The following is a 15,906-nucleotide window of genomic DNA, read 5'->3' as shown; positions in this document are numbered from 1 at the left end:
GCAGAAAGGAGAAAGATAAAGAAAAAGTTCCCTTAATTCTGAGAATGAACCCACAAAAGACCCAGGCTCATTCCTGAGCCGCATATGCCTGGGACAGGCCTAAAGAATCTTTAAGAACTGGACTAAGATTTAAATCACCATCCAAGTCTCAGACTGACCATGGAGCGGCTGATGTGTGGGACAGACCCAAAACAGCATCTGAAAAGCTTTGAAAATTGAAATGAGATAACCATATCCCACAGAGAGCAAGACAGAACTTGTCTTAACAAAGCTGACTGGGTTGACTGCCTGTTAACACAAAACTCATCATTCTCCAGAGGACCCAACATAATACTCAATCCAGGATATGTCCAGGATACAATACAAAATTATTCAATATACCAAGAAACAGGAAATGAGACTAATTCTTAAGGGGAAAAACTTACAGATTCCAACCTCAAAATGATTCAGATATTGGAAACATCAGATAAAGATTTTAAAGTAGTTACGATTATGTTCCATGAAGCAAAGGTAAATAAATACACTTGAAATGAATGGAAGGAAAGTTCTCAGCAGAGAAATAAAAACAATGTTTTTAAAAACAGGACGTTTCAGAATGGAATACAATATTTGAAACAAAAAAAAATCAATAATAGAGTGGGAGATGACAAAGGAAAGAGTCAAGGAACATGAAGACTGATCAATAGAAATTATCTAATAAAAGATCAGAAAGAAAAAAGATCGCAATAAATGATTAGAGCATCAGAGACTTTTGGAATAATAATAAACGGTCTAACGTTCACGTTTTCGGAGTCTGAGAAGAAGAGAAAGAGATTAGAAAATAAAAATTACCTGAATAATGCCTGAAATTTTGCATATTTGGGAAAAGACAAAAATTTATAGATTTAAGAACCCAAATAAATCATAAGCAGGATAAAACCACACTCAAACACATAATTAATTTGTTGAAAAATAATTTTAAAATCTTGAGAGTAATGGCACATTATACATAAGGAAATAATAATTTGAATGAGTGTGGATTTCTCATCAGATACCATGGAAGCCAGAAGACAGTAGAACATCTTTAAAGTATTGAAAGAAAAGAATTCTATATCCAGCAAATGATCCTTTGGGAATGAAGGCAATTTAAAAATATTCTCAGATGAAGGAAAACTAAGATAATTTCTTGCCAGCAGATGTGCTCTAAAAGAAATACTAACGGAGGTTCTACAGCTCAAAAGAAATGATAATCAGAAAGAAATGCAGAACTTCAAGAAGGTAGAGGAAGAGAAAAGGCAGATATCCGGGCAAATCTAAAAACAAGTTTTACCTCTTAAGTGAATATGTATATTGTTAAAATTATAACTGTCTGGTGGATTTTCACTATAACAGCTTTAAAAACATGAAGGTGAGAGGGTAACGGCTTCTATATTTCACTTGAAATGAAAAAAAAGAACTCTAAGAAGACTGTGAAAGGTTAAATTTGTACCCTGTAATTCCCTTGAGCAAACATTAAAAACATAATATACAACACAAAAAGATATAGCCAAAAAGCCAATAGAAAAATTTAAACAGAATATTTGAAAAAATCCAAATAATCCAAAAAAAGGCAGAAAAGAGGGGATAGAAAAACAAAAAATCAGAAAAATCAAGAAAAAGAGAAAACAACAAAACGGTAGACCAAAATAGAACCATATAAATAATTACAATAAATGTAACTGTTCTCAACATGTTATTTATAAGACCCAACAATTATAAGCTATTAAAAAAACAACTACAAGTTGTCGAGAAAAAAACCATTTTAATTGAAAAATGTAGATAAAAAGTAAAAAGATAAAAGATATGTTTATACAAACAATAAAAGAAAGTTGGAATGGATATATTGACATTATACAGAGTAGACCTCAAAACAAGAAATCTGAATGAAGTATGGACTTGAGTCAATAACCACGTATCTATGTTGTTAAAAGGGAACAGGGCTCATGCAGCTTCCGTGCACAAGGTAACACAACACACTGGGCCACTGCTTTCTAGGCCATTTTCTGGGGGGCTATTTTTCAAATGAAACATTGTACAATATTTTTGTGCTATTTTTTCTCACACTACAGGAAATGGTATTTAACTTACCATTAATGTATTATGAAAACCCAGTTTCCTGCTTAGATTCTTTTGGCTTTAGAGCCCGTCTCTAATTCTATCTAAGTTGACTTTAAACAGATTTAATGACAATTTTTAAGTGTTTCTCCCATTTAAAATAATTCGCCATCCTATTTTTGCCCTAATATAAATAGATTTAAATTCATCAGTAGTGTCAATACAAGGTAATCAGTATTCAGTTAGGCAAATTATCAAGGGACTTTTACCATCATCATTATCATCACCATCATCACTATCATCATCATTACCGCCAGAAGTAGAGCAGCATGCCAGGAAAAGGAACACTTATCTGACAATACTACTCTCCACCAGCCCAACCTACTTATTCTCTTTGAAGTAGCACAACCATTCTAGCAGGAAGATTCTGAATTGGTTGGTCCTCTGGGCTGGCAGGAACAGAGGCCCATTCCCTTTGCACCTCCCAGGCCACTCCTAGAACCTGAAAGATGGTGTCTGCCACAGGCCCGTTCTGGTGGGCCTGGTTGCCCTCCTGCCTTTCTGATCAAGACAGTCCACAGCCAAAGCCCAGAATCTCAGAACAGCCCCTGCATTCAGCAGTGAGGGCCTTAGCCAGTGACATTTTCTCAGCTGGCCCCTTGAAGTCGCATCATAGACGTAGCAGCCTGCAATCCAGGCCAGGTCACTGGGAAACTTCCCAGTGCTGCTGCTTCACACTAGGAAATGGAGGTCTGACCACAGCCCCCCACTGTCTTTGAGGCACACGGAGATCCAAGGAAGTCAGCACATACACATACAATGCATCAGCACCAGCCTGTGCCAAGTTGTCACCTCTCAGTCACTGAGGCCCCTGGGGTCAGTGTCCTGTTCACGATGTTGGCTCACTGCTCACTGCCCATGATGGAGGTAGGTGCAGCCCCTAAGTAATGCCTGGGCCCTCAAGAGGTGGTCCTACCATAAATCAGGCGCCCTGCAAAGACACCAGACCTGCCCATGACAGCTTCAGAAAAACTGCATCCAGATGAGGGAAGGAACAATCTGCTAGGATAGTAAGATTCAATCCTGTTACCTGCAGCTCCTGGTCACAAAGAACTGGACAGACTCCCAGGACAAGGAAACATACTGTACCTCCCTGCATGGTCCCAGCCTCGGAAGGACCTGGGTAGGCAGGTGGGCCAGCCACAGCCCAGCCTGGCCTGAGCTCGGAGGCGGGTTTGCCTAGAGTAACTCAAACTTCACAAAGAATCCATTTCTGGAATGGGGCTCCATTGGAGAGTCGGAGTCAAAGGTGCACTTCATAGCTCCTTTCCAAACCCCATGCATTGTCAGGGCCCTTGCCCCTTTGAAGCCTCGGTGAGTGATTGAAGCGTCTACTTTCTGAGGGGCAGATAGCACGGGCCGGTAATCTGACTCTAAGCCCAGGGATAAAGGTAGTTTGTTTCCTCTCAGCCCATCTGTCAACACCTCCTCAGTAATTAGCCCTAATTATTACCAAGGGCCAGCCTCCCATTCAGTTATTAAATCAGAAATAGTATCGTGGCTGGGCATCTGTCAACGCCTGGCTGGCGACCTTGGATTCATTGAATCCTCTGTCAGTATCCATGCTTCAAAGATGCAGATCCTGGGGAGGATTCCGGGATACAGCTTGGCCAGCCTGGGAGGGAGGGAGGGAGGAAGGGAGGGAGGTAGGTCCACCGATACCATAAGCAACCCAGCCCTGCATGCCCTTGGGCTTAAGAGCCCAATAGGGAGGCGGGAGCCAGGCATCATCCCCACGCCTGCCTCCCCCATAGCAGCAAGTGCACACCCCAAGCACAGCCATTCCCAGCTCCCTGGGTGACTGATATAACTGTGTATGTGTAGCGGTGGGTAGGGAGGGTGATAAGGCACACCCCTAACAACTTCCCCTTAGAGGACCAGAGGCCGGTCCTAGGCCTGACTGGCTCCGCACAGCCATCTCCCAGAAGCGTTAGGTGATAGCCTTGGCCTCAACTGATAAAGCTGGGCCTAAGGCTGGGGAAAGCCCTATGCTAGCTATTTTGTGAGTACATAGGGAAAACACCAGAGTTCTGCTGTCGGGAGCCCCTTCTAAGCCTCACGTACAGCCTGGACACCCTTGCAGAAAGGGCATCTCCCTGAGAGCAAGTCCCCAGAGCAGAACTTGGGGGAAGGCCTCTACTGGTATCTGTGGTGGAGCCAAGAGTGCCAGACTCCTTGGCCTGAAGCCTCTCCTCCTTCAGTCCAAGAGAATCACTTGCTCCGTAGCTTAAGAGACTTTCTACTCCTGTGAAGTTCAGCCACGCCTTCCAGCAAGACCCAGGAGTGGGCACTGATCTCACCTCCCTGGGGGCAGCATCCCAGCAATTCCTGTGAAGCTCTAGGGGGGCTCCTGGCCTGCAGTGAGCCAAGCTTTGCCCCCACAGGGCCTACATGCTCACCCCACCAGGTCTGTAAGTACCCATTCCAGATGGGCCCCACTGTGTTTTGGGAAGAAGGTAACAGAGGCCAAGTAATAGCTGCATCTCCAAGGACCAGACTCCTCTGCTGGGGTCAAGGCACATGTAGTGTGGTCGGAGCCCAGGCAGAGGTGAACACGCCTCTCCCACCAGCCCACTGTGGCCTGCTCTTCTCCCCTGCCTTGCCACAACCAATGCACCGGCAGGATCAGGCAAGGCTGGGACAGCAAGAGTGAGCCTCGGGGTTAAAAAGGCATGGTGATGTCTGACGGCCTCCGGGCTGGAGGTACGAGGTGTGAATGACCAGTCTTCCCACAGCCAGCAGGGGCTTCTGGCCGCTGTGGGTGCTGCAACAAGTCGGACTTCTCCCTGGAACTGGGGGACATGCCACACTTGCCAGGCTGAGAGGAAATGCCAAAGTGAGGGGCCGCTGGGCTGCAGGGGCAGGCAGGATGGGGAGGCAGGGCCTCTCTACGAACAGGCATCTCAAGCTGCAGCTGAGGACATCCGTCACCCCCAGGAGTAGGTCCAAGGAGCTCGGTAAGATGGCAGGAAGGAAGCCTAATTGAGGAGCCTTTTCAGCCAGCCTGCCCCCAGGCATTTACAGGCAGGGGTGGGAACTTGGCCAGCAATGGGCAGCCAGCCTTTCTTCCCTGGTGAACATACGGAAAAGCATGTTGTTTTACAGGAAGTGTGACCATTCCCATGCACCAGTGCTAGCCTCTGGGGCCCACAGTGGCCAGCTGCCCAGTGTTGACAACTGTGCCCAAACACTCACCTAGGGCATGGAATGGGGGCTAATCCCTGCAGACTGGTGTCCGGGAAGCTCCTGGGACCCCAGTCCCACTTGGAAAAGAAATCCCTAACCATGGTAATAGTAATACACTTTCTTACAGGGATCCAAAGGGTTGCTCCTACGGCAGAGGCCACCTCAAGTGGGGGGTCCCCCCCAGAGGTCTACCACAGACATGCAAATAATGCACCTACAGATACATCACATGTTCACAATTGGCTGTGAGTCTGTGTACACACACGTCCGGGTGCACACACCCACACGCCATGTACTCACACTGATGGCCACCACCAGCGGTGTTTGGATAAAGTCTGAGAGAAGGGTGAGGGGCACTGGTTATAGCCCTGAGGGGCCTGCTGCACATGCGAGGCAGTTCTCTCCAATTTATAGGTGGCAAAAGTGAGAGAGGGCATTCAGCAACTTGAGGGGAGTGGGGGGACCAGGAGGCTGCAGTGGGCATTGTAAAGTGTGCCCCTGGATTGGGGCAGGTGCACAGGGGCAGAAAAGCACTGGCCTTGGGTCACCCTCCCAACCCAGCCACCTCAAGGCTCCCTTTTATGCCCTGAATTTCAGGGGAGGAACACGGGGTCTCAGTGGTGGGGAGGCTGCAGTGCTCCAGGCGGACAGCACATTGGATCAGGTGCCCGACCAACAAGCCTCCTGGATCACCCACTATGCAGGCCCTTGCGGGGGGCCCACCTCCCCACCCACAGCCTTCAGAAAGCCTTGGCTACAGTGCGAAAACATCAAGGCGAATGACACTGTGCACTTGGGACCTTGTGGAGCCCAAGATGCAGCACTCCCAGTGGCCAGCAGGTGTCTCTATGCTGATCACAGGTGGAAAGCAGCCCAGGGACATCCTTCTCTATCATCTAATGGCCCTGCCCATGGGAATAAAGCAGCAGCTAGCAAGTGGATAAGTACCCACTAGCCACAGGTACCAGCCCTGGCTGTGCGCCCCAGAAGCAGGGAGAGAAGGAACAGGCTGCCAAGGGAATCCTGCAGGCCAGTGGCTCCTTCCAGGCCTATCCTTGACACCCCTGTAACAGACATCAGCCCAAAGAGAAATAAAGTGAGCTCAGTGCTCCTCTCCTACCATCCCAGAGAACATGGTTGGCCCAGCAGCCCCCCGACAAACACTCCCAGGGGAAGGACTGACCACTGCTGGAGCCAGGAGACAGGAACACTGTGGTCCACTGTACCATCCTCTCCATTTCTGTGTTTGTGATAACACACACTTTAAAAACTAGCCAATCGTCTTACGACCATGCTACCCTGAACAAGCCCGATCTTGTCTGATCTCGGAAGCTAAGCAGGGTCGGGCCTGGTTAGTACTTGGATAGGAGACCACCTAGAAAGACCAGGTGCTGTAGGCATAAAAAATTTTAAAAATAAGGGATTGTAAGCTGACAAGGTCTTTGCAATCTGTGAGGTCAACCAAGGGTTGCTTCATCTAAAAAATAAAAACTTGCCAAGACAATTTGAAGAACAGGCATGTGGGGGCTGCCTCACTCTCAGATAATGAAAAGTCACCATAAAGCTGTGTAATTAGTGGGGGACAGAGCAGACCAGAGAGCCAGGTGTGTATGACATGTCACTACGGACAGGTATAGCCAGGATGGCATCTGGCACCCAAGGCTGGCAGTCACCTACTCTATGGCAAAAGGTGAAATGGGGTCCTCTATCAGGATAGGGTAGGTGATGCTGTGAAAAACACAAACCCCCAAACTCAGCAGCTTCACACATCCAACATTTATTTCTTCCTCCTATTACAAATCAGAGTAGGTAGGTGGAGGAATCCTGTTCTTCACAGGCTCTTTGATGCTGACGGAAGACCTCTCCACATATCATGCTGTTAAAAATTCCAGTCAATGTAAAAGGCAAAACATTAAGACTTGGGAATGCAGGGTAATGTCTTTGGACTCTCAGGCAGGAAGAGTTAAGAAAAAGAGGGCTGCATACAGAAGTGGGCACTTCCTGCTCCAAGAAGGAGGGGCTCTGCACGTGGGCAGTGCTACTTAGAAGGGTGCTCATGACAACACTGCCCCAAATTGCAAAAATAAAAGCAAAGAAATCCATCCTGGGCAGTATCATAGACTAAACAGTGTCGTCTCAAAATTCGGATGTTTAAGTTCTAAAGTTAAATAAGGTTATATAGGTAGGCCCCAACCCAATATAACCAGTGTCCTTATAAGAGATCAGGATACAGACTGGTACAAAGGGACAACCATGTGAGGACATAGGGAGAAGATAGTCATCACAAGTCAGGGAGGGTCTCAGGAGAAACCAACCCTGTAGACTTCTAGCCTCCAGAACTCAAGAACTGAGTTCTTTCCAGGGTACTGAAGCAGCCCACCCCACTGCCTTGATGGTGGCACTGCTGAGCCCTGCTCAGTGGATGCTTGCTCTTTTCAAGGCTGAGTATCCTGCCCCACCCCACCCCACGGGAGGACTTGATGCTCTTATCCCTTGGAATTCAGGTATGGCTTAGTGGCTTCTCTGGCCACAGTAACGAAAAGAGCAGTGACAGTCTCTTGTGGTCTTCTGTGGTCTTTCCGCTACCTCTGTGGTCGTGAAGAAACATATCCAGTGGGGTTCCTTTCAGCACAGGTCCCTAAAGATACTCCAAAGGGCAGAGGGTGCCCAAGCTGATCTGTGACAGACGGGTGGCTGAGATGTTGAAGGTTTTTGTTACTGCAGCACGACCTGGCATCTCTTGACTCACACAACAGGATAATAGCTATTTAGCTCTTTCTTTACCACTGGACTTTTGGGCTATTCCCAGTTTTGCTGTTAATGCAGTGAGGCCTACTAGGCAGTCACTAGAGCTCAGGCCACTGCACAGGCATTACCTCATTCAACCCTCCCACTGTCTTGTGAAGATGAACTACTGTAACAGCTCAGAGAGGTTGGGTGACGCCAAGGAAGAGGCAAGGTGTGACCAAGCTCAAGTCCATGCTCTGAAGCCCCACACTGCAGAATGAGCAACGAATCCGCACACTATCAAGTGGTCATAGTCTGTGTGCTTAGAAATGTATGTGAGGGAATCACAGTATTTGATACTCCCACCAACAGCATGAAAAAGTGTTTCTCCATATCTTCAGCAATCCTAGGTGTCTGAAACTTTTAAAGTCCTGGAATCATAGGCAGGAAAAAAATTCACTCTGTAGTAATAATTTTTTAAATGTTTAAATCTTTAATCCATCTGGAGTATAGGCTGGTATAGAGTGAAGTATGTATCCAGTTTTACTATTTTCCAGATAGCTAACCACTTGTTCCAATTCCTTGTACGGAGTTTATTAGAGTCCATTAATTTGAAACGTAACACTTCTAGCATGAACTAAATTCCTTATTTATTTGGGTTTATTCCAAAGTTCTCTATTCTCCTGTTCATCCATCCACACGAACATCCAAGCACCTTCATTATGGCAGCTTTATAAAATGTTCAGTATCTCGCAGGACCTTTTCCTCAGTACTTCCAGTGCTATAATTTTCCTTGGAGATAGGATCTTTAAAAACCCTTCCACAGAGTCCACTATGTCCCATCTTTAGGAAATAAAATCTGTGGGTATTTCCAAGAGAGTGAGGGACAGACACGATGATCTGCAAGGTAGGCCCCAGCACCTCAGCCTGCCCCTGAGCCCATCCAGCAAACCCTGCCAAACCGTGCCACTCCCAAGAGCACCCTACTCCAGTTAGCCCACTTGTGTGGAGAGCCAGGAGTGGCAAATGACTCAAGGTCCTTCTCTCCTGGCCCTCTGTGTTCCGGCTCCCGTACAGAGCACAGTGAGAAAGCAGCTAGGTCATGGCATCTGCCAAAAGGAAAGGCGAAACATCAGCTGTCACTTTGCAACACCACATGCACTGCCTGTGTTGAAGGCCAGGCCAGAGCCCTCCCAACCTCTCCTGATCCCCGCTGCAAGCACCCAGGAATGGGCAACTTTGCCATCACCGCTGAGGCCCCACCTTCCTCTACTTTCCTTTGTGACGAGAGCCCAACCACAATAGGATCCATTCTCCAAATTAAAAAGCAGGTCATCTGGGCTCTTCTCAAATCCTTTCAGGCCTGCCTGGGCACAGCTGACTCTCAAGAGAGGTATGTCAGACTATAACTCAAGTCCACAGGAGCTGCCTGGAGCCTGGAGGAGGAAAGGCCTCAATAGGACAGGGGTTTGGAAGGGAAAATGGTGATCTTGAGCTGAAGAAATTCACACTAGGTCCACTAAACAGACAGGAAAGGAAGTCTGTGCAGAGGCCAGTGACATGGTGGGGGTGCTAGCTGAGCTGTCTGTCTCAGAGAGCAGCTCTAGATTCTACTGCCAGAGCCATCTTACCAGATTAAATGAGGGCCCTTCTGATACCGCTAATGATATCAGATCCACAGGCAGGCCAAGCCACAGCTAAGGGAGGTAGTGGGGAGCAGAGACCTGTGCCTGCAAAAGGAGGGCCTGGATGTGAACAGCAGCAGAGGGGTAGTAGTAGGACCCCACACAGAAGCATTAGGGTTAGGCTAGGATGGCCAGGGATTTTCCACACCTGATTAGAATCAAGACAGCACATTGATTTCTTCCCTCACCTTGTTTTGCTTTTAGGGTTATATTAGCTTCCCACCTATTTCCAAGATTTGAAACTTTTACTTACAAGGTATCTATGCCTTAAAATAACGTACACATAAAACTATATGAACCCAGAGCCTTTTTAAGTGAGTTATTAAATAAAACAATGTCTATTTCATTTAAAATTTTTACCAGATGTTTGACTATTACTGTTTTTCCTAAAATAATTAGTTTTAGTTGCAGTTAACATTTCCCCTTATTTTTTCCTACTTTCCAGGAAGGTGTTCTTTTGCTGTTTTGTTTCCACAACTGTAAAACTAAAAGGAGCTTGAAATTCTTGCCTAACCACAGATGCGCTGTACCAATCCTGTGTTAAATTTGGCTTGAGGGAGCTTCGAGCTCAGCTCTCATTATTAGAAAACTTATCCTTGTGCAGAACAGGTCTTTCTTCATTCCAATCCTCTGGGCCCCAGGGACCTCACAGTCCAGGTCTGCTGCCTGCTTCTCACTTCACCTCTGGCTCACGCAGCTCTGGAGAAGCCAGTTTTCAAGACCATACTCCACCTGCCAAACCTTCCACTCCCACTCACTTCAGCCCAACTCCTTCAACGAGATCTTTGGATCCTCAAAGCCCCCAGTGGAAACCACACCTGCAAATATGACCTGGGGCACTCGCTGTTGAGACCTAGCCTCTATTCCTGATAGAATGGGCACCGCGCTCCTGCCAACAGAACAAGGACTCTGCTTCTCAGCAGCCACCACACCACAGGCTCAGCTATGAATCCAACACACATTTAATGAGCACCAGTTGTATACTAGGGACACAAAACCAACTAAGATGGAACCCCTGCCCTAGAGGCTCACAGTCTACCCAGAGACACAAGTCATGTAGTGTTGGGGTTTTCACTGAACCAGCAATGTGTAAGAGCAGGCAGAAGACAGGGACTGCTAAAGACAGAAAGTGAGAGGGCAGCATGGGCAAAGGCACTGAGATGTAAAAACTTATGCCACCTTCTGAAGGAAACCAAATGTGACCAGAATTTAACATACAGAAGGGGAAATACGTGGACCACAGCTGAGACTGAAAGGGGGCTTACATCCCACTTTCCTGCATCCGAGCCTTCTCAGCTGGCCAGGATGGCTGATAAATCCACAGGGAAGCATCTTTCTCTGCCAAGATACCATCCCACCCACTCAACAATGAAGTGGCCTTTCTCCATGCAGCCCTCCTTAAATTCCTGCCCAGAGGACAGAGGTCATAGGGAGCAAAGATAGGGGTGGGGACCAAAGCAAAGACCATCCAGGGACCAGATCCAAACAGGGCTGGCATGGCAGATCTGGTCCAGTTGCAGCCAGCACTGTAGCGGGGTCTTGTGTGTGCATGGGTGGGTGGGGTCTACAACAATAGTGCAAATATCTGATGGGGCCTGATCTACAAAACTCTGTCCAACTAGTGGGAACGAGTCCAGCTGAGATGGTATGCCCTGGGCAAGTGTGGAGGTGCTGCAGACAGCCCAGTGGGAAGCAGCCTTTGGGGGAGTTGGAGGATGAAGGACACAGGGCAGAAGCCAATGTTCTGCTGTGGTTGATGCAAGTGGCAGATGTAAAGAGTTGTTTGTATTCAAGACAGGACAGAGCCCAAACAAGTGCACCTCCTGCCCAGCAACAGGGCAAGCGCACAAAGCAACATCTGACAGGGCTATGTCTAGAATCATCTGGCAATGCCACTCTGTCCTGATGGGGGTCCATGGGGCTCCTCGGCTACATAGGTCACTTCATCGTGAGGGGCACTGCTATACCTGCCAGGACTGTTCAGAATCCAGGGCTACAGAGTGGAGAACAGGAGCAAATGGTGGCTCTCCTGGGCTATCCGGGGTGTCCACTGCCTCCTGAGGGTTACCTAAAGATGCTTCCTTGTCTCCTTCTGTCTCAGAAACCGCTTCCTCTGTCTTCTGGGGTTCTGGACCCCCTGGGCAAGCTGCATCTGGTTTCTGGGCAAGCGTGTTAGAAGATTCTGAAAGTACAGGGACAAGTTTGGGGGCCACCACCTATGGCTGGGAAAAGGCTGGCCCCATCAGACCAGGATCAGCACTGCATGCAGAACAAGACAGGGCAGGGGGCTCCATGAACTCAGGGCTTGCTTCCCTGGCCAGCTGGTGCTCAGGCAGAGCATTTCTAGATGTGGAGTTGGAACTAGAAATAGTAGGGGTAGCCAGAGTGGCTGGAACAGGCCTGGGTGGAGCACCCATGTTGAGTGTCAGGGCCTCTGAGAACCTAGCTAAGTACTGCCTCACCATAGGCAGCTGCGGGGCCACTGGTGGCTGGCTCGAGGTCGGGAACAAAGGGCAGGGCACTGCGGCACGGTCCTCAGTGAAAATGTTCGGGTCTTGAATAACCTCCTCAAGATTCTGGCAAAATAGCTCATAATCGTCGGGCAGGGGTAGGTCCCTGTTGAGGTAGGGGGCTGCCCACACCCAAGAGCTCGGCCTGTCAAATGTCCCAGGATCTCACAAATGTGGCTGAGGTTGTCTTGGTAGTGCTCAAAGCAGAAAGACATGTAATAGCCCAGCTGAGCCAAAAAGAGGTCCAGCAGCCATGGGGAACTATTAAAGGTGCCTAGGTCTGAGCCTGGCACCCAGTGAAAGTCTACCCTGAGAGGCCGTGGACATGTGTATAGCAGGGGGACCCCTTTCTGTGGGCTCACCGCTGAGAGCACCACTCACTGTGCTCTTCTGCTCCATGGTTGTGGGACACCCAGGGTCCCCACAGCAGAGTCGCTCAATCCAGGGATCCACCGGGGGGCATATGCAGCCCCAGAAGAGGCCCAATCTATCTGCTGCCAAGGATGTGCCTTGGCGTAATTAGCTGCTGCCTGGATGGGATTAAGAGGACCCTGCCATCCGCGCCGGCCCTGGGGCATGCTGGGATTTGGAGAGGGGCTGCTGCACCAAGTATACCAACTAAGAGAAGGAAAGGGAAACAGGAAGAAGAGATGGTGCAGGGGGAAGGGTGGTCAGAAGTGACACTCAAGACAAAACAGGACAGAGATGGGCTAGAGAGAGGTGTGGCAAACCCAGGTGTTCCAGGCAAGTGCTGAGGGTCAGGGGAGCTGCCAGCTGCGGCCTCAGGAGAGCTGAGAAGAGCTGATGGGACTGTCAGACGCAGGTCACCATCCAAGGCAATCTGTCCAAAAACAAGGTGGGGAAGACCAGAAACTAGGCCCAACCATCAACATCAGGCTGCAAGAGGCAACAAGCAGGCAAATCCTAGGTAACCCGCTAGGAGCTCTAAGTGGAAGGAGGGCTTGGGCGGTTTGAGAAGACAGGCAAATGCCACCTGTCAGGCAAGATGTGATGGCAGATGCTGTCAGTACCAGGAGAAGGAAAGGGGGCCAGACTGGAACCCCATGGACTTCATTGGACAGGCCAGCTATCAGGGAATTTCAGGAGAATGACAGTGGCAACTTTTACTGAGTGCTCTATCCATGCCAAACAGTGACCCCCCCTCATGAGGTTGGTACTCTTATGGTCCCTGAGGCAGAGTTGTGAGTGAAGTCACTTGTCTGTGGCGGATGCAACTGAATCTGGCTCTCAACCAAACTCTTAAGCACCAACTTCCCTACGCCAATTAGGAACTACGCTTCAGTCTGCTAAGGAGTCTCCTAGCCACCCAAAACATTGTAACCGTTAAGTACACAGATGGTGTCATAAGATTATTTTACATCACAGCACCAGGAGCATGGTGGATGCTACCTATATGCCGGACGGAAGAGCGAGGCCCCACTATTCTGTGCCCTTCAGCCTTCCTCCAATGCTTTCCAGAATCGCCTCACCAATCAAAGAGCACAGCCTGCAGGCAATGCCACACACACCCTGAACGCCACCTCCCTGCTTCCCCGTTCCTATCAATAGCCCAGCATCTATGATCTCCTAAGTTTAATCCCACTTGCTGTGTCTTCCTTCATCTCCCCAAAGTCACTCCTGCAAATGGCCTGGACAGCAAAGATCACCAACCCTGAGCAGTCCAAAGAGCCCCAAAGTGGGAAAGGAGGATGCAACCATCAGCAGGTACAGTACTTGTCCAGTGCAAGGAGCCCTCTCCCTGGGCTCTCACACTGCCCAGCCTGAGTCACCTCCCAGTCTCTGCAAAGGAAGTCCACTCATGGCCTCCACAGAACTGTCCGCTTCACCCCTCCTTGTGCAATTTTCCCCAAAACTCCTCCACTCATACCCTAATGCTCCATCAACTCACACCTATGGGCACCACAGCTTGCACACACCTATGTGTTTATCTACTCCCGTCTCTACTCACTGTTTCTTGGAGAAACAGTGAGTTTCTCCAAGGAAGCACAGCTTTGTTGATCTTTCTGCCCAACACCTCCCAGGGTGGCCTGAAACACTCAAAACTGCCAAGGCTACAGGCACCTACCACCGCCACAAGCATTCTGAAACCGCTCAGATACATCACCTACTCTGGGGGTGCGGTCTTCCACCTGAAAGCCCTTCCCGTCCTAACACAAGGAAAGAATATGCTATACGGCCTGCCAGCAGCAGTGGCCCAAGGGGCAGCACGTGAATGGAGTACACTCAAAGTCCAGTCCGGTCCCTCACTGAGCTCTGAAAAGCAATGACCACATCCCACCTCCTACCACCAAATCTGAGATTAGCTACCAGGCCGCCCGCAAAGACTACATCCCATGCGCAGGAGCCAGTGCACTACCCAGGTCTCTGACCTCCCTTTCTCACAGTCCCGACCTCCCATCCCCACTCACAAAACTGCCGCTCATCGGCATGCCTGTGTGCTCCCAGCAGCCTCAAGGAAAAGGCTCCTCTGCGCCAAACAGTCCCTTCCCCACCCCCACGCTTGAGCGTGAACCTTCCTAAGCTTGGGCCTGACTTGTGAGAGAACCTTGTCTCAGTCTATTGGTGTCTCTCGTTTCTCCCCATCCCTGCCTGGCACTGAGGAATCTGGGCCTTCTCCTGGACTGGACAGCGCTCTATCAAGGAGCAAGTAGCGCGGCACACGAACACTTGCCTCCGCAAAGCCAAAGGCAGCACCTGGAACGCTGGAGCGCGCTCTGCTCCAAGGAGACCCAGGGGCCCCTGCAGTAGAATAACTTGCCCAAAGCCTCACAGCAAGTGCCTCCACTTCAGGACAGACTACTGCACCACTCCTCCCGCAACCGCCATGCAGGGAACTGCGGGGATATGAGCTCACAAGCCCCACCGCAAGAAGCTGCCGACCCACCTGCGGCTACGCGAGGAGCCCGCGAAAAGGGTCCACGGGTCTGCGGCCAGAGACCGTGCGGACGCTTCTCCCTCCGATGGCGAGTCTAAATGCCACCTAGAAAGTGGAGAATAAGATCGGCCGCCGTGAGGCGAGGAGGGGTGCGACCTCCAGAGACGGCGGGAACCGCCCAAAATTGACTCCAGGCATTCCGCCCCCGCCCCCAGCCCCCGGCGCGGACTGATAAACTGAGGCCCAATGGCCAGAAGAACAGCGGGAACCCAGTCCAGGGGCTCCGAGCGCCTCTCCGCGGATGGGGATTTGGAAAGGGATGGAAGGCGGAGCCCCACCGCCGGTCAACTAGGTTCTCGGCGCCCCACTGACCCTCCAGCCGAAGACAGCAAGGCCCGCTCCACGCAGCGCGGCTCCCAGAGCCCGACCGCATCACGCAGCCACACCCCCTGCGTTTACGCGGCCGCCGCGTACGTTCCCGCGCCGGCTCTTGGCCCACCCCACGCTGGACTCCCTACGAGTCGCGCCTGCGCCGTACGCCGTGGGGCCGCGGCCGCGCAGGCGCTTCCTGGTCCTGCCAGCGCGGCAGCACCGCGCGGGAGGTGATGGGAACTCGCTCAGCCCGGTGCCGCGCCAAGTGCCACGAGAGCAGACGGGCCTGCGTGCGCAGGCGCGGGGCGATCGGAGGGGGCGGTGTCGCGCGGACGGGGAACGCTCTAGGGCTGAGGACTGAAGAGTTAGCAGGAGCGGCTTCGGCGCCCACCCGGAT

The 15,906-nt window shown here is 50.2% G+C and overlaps 1 protein-coding gene and 1 pseudogene across 9 annotated transcripts in view; one reads left to right on the top strand and one right to left on the bottom strand.

Annotated features, from left to right (window-relative positions):
• Positions 1-15,661, bottom strand: part of GNB1L (G protein subunit beta 1 like) — a 52,222-nt gene extending 36,561 nt beyond the window's left edge. The window contains exons 1-4 of one of the 9 annotated variants that reach the window (XM_039872884.1): positions 15,510-15,661; positions 15,147-15,242; positions 12,623-13,082; positions 11,699-11,913 (exon numbers count right to left, since the gene is read on the bottom strand). Coding sequence is in view for 1 of the 9 variants with exons in the window: in XM_039872882.1 (XP_039728816.1) it covers positions 15,147-15,242; positions 15,566-15,570 (101 nt within the window). In the remaining 8 variants the exon portion in view is untranslated. Of the gene's footprint in view, positions 1-11,698; positions 13,083-15,146; positions 15,243-15,509 lie in introns of all 9 variants that reach the window. The other 8 variants (XM_039872887.1, XM_039872886.1, XM_039872888.1 and 5 more) reach the window with 8 other exon arrangements.
• LOC120610577 (uncharacterized) lies at positions 6,601-6,719 on the top strand (annotated as a pseudogene).
• Positions 15,662-15,906: the final 245 nt, after the last annotated feature.

The sequence above is a fragment of the Pteropus medius genome, unplaced genomic scaffold (genome assembly GCF_902729225.1).
Source record: "Pteropus medius unplaced genomic scaffold, Ma_sr-lr_union100, whole genome shotgun sequence".
NCBI lineage: Eukaryota > Metazoa > Chordata > Mammalia > Chiroptera > Pteropodidae > Pteropus > Pteropus medius.
Note: the sequence above shows the minus strand (reverse complement) of the source record. Positions and strands in the feature narration are given on the sequence as shown.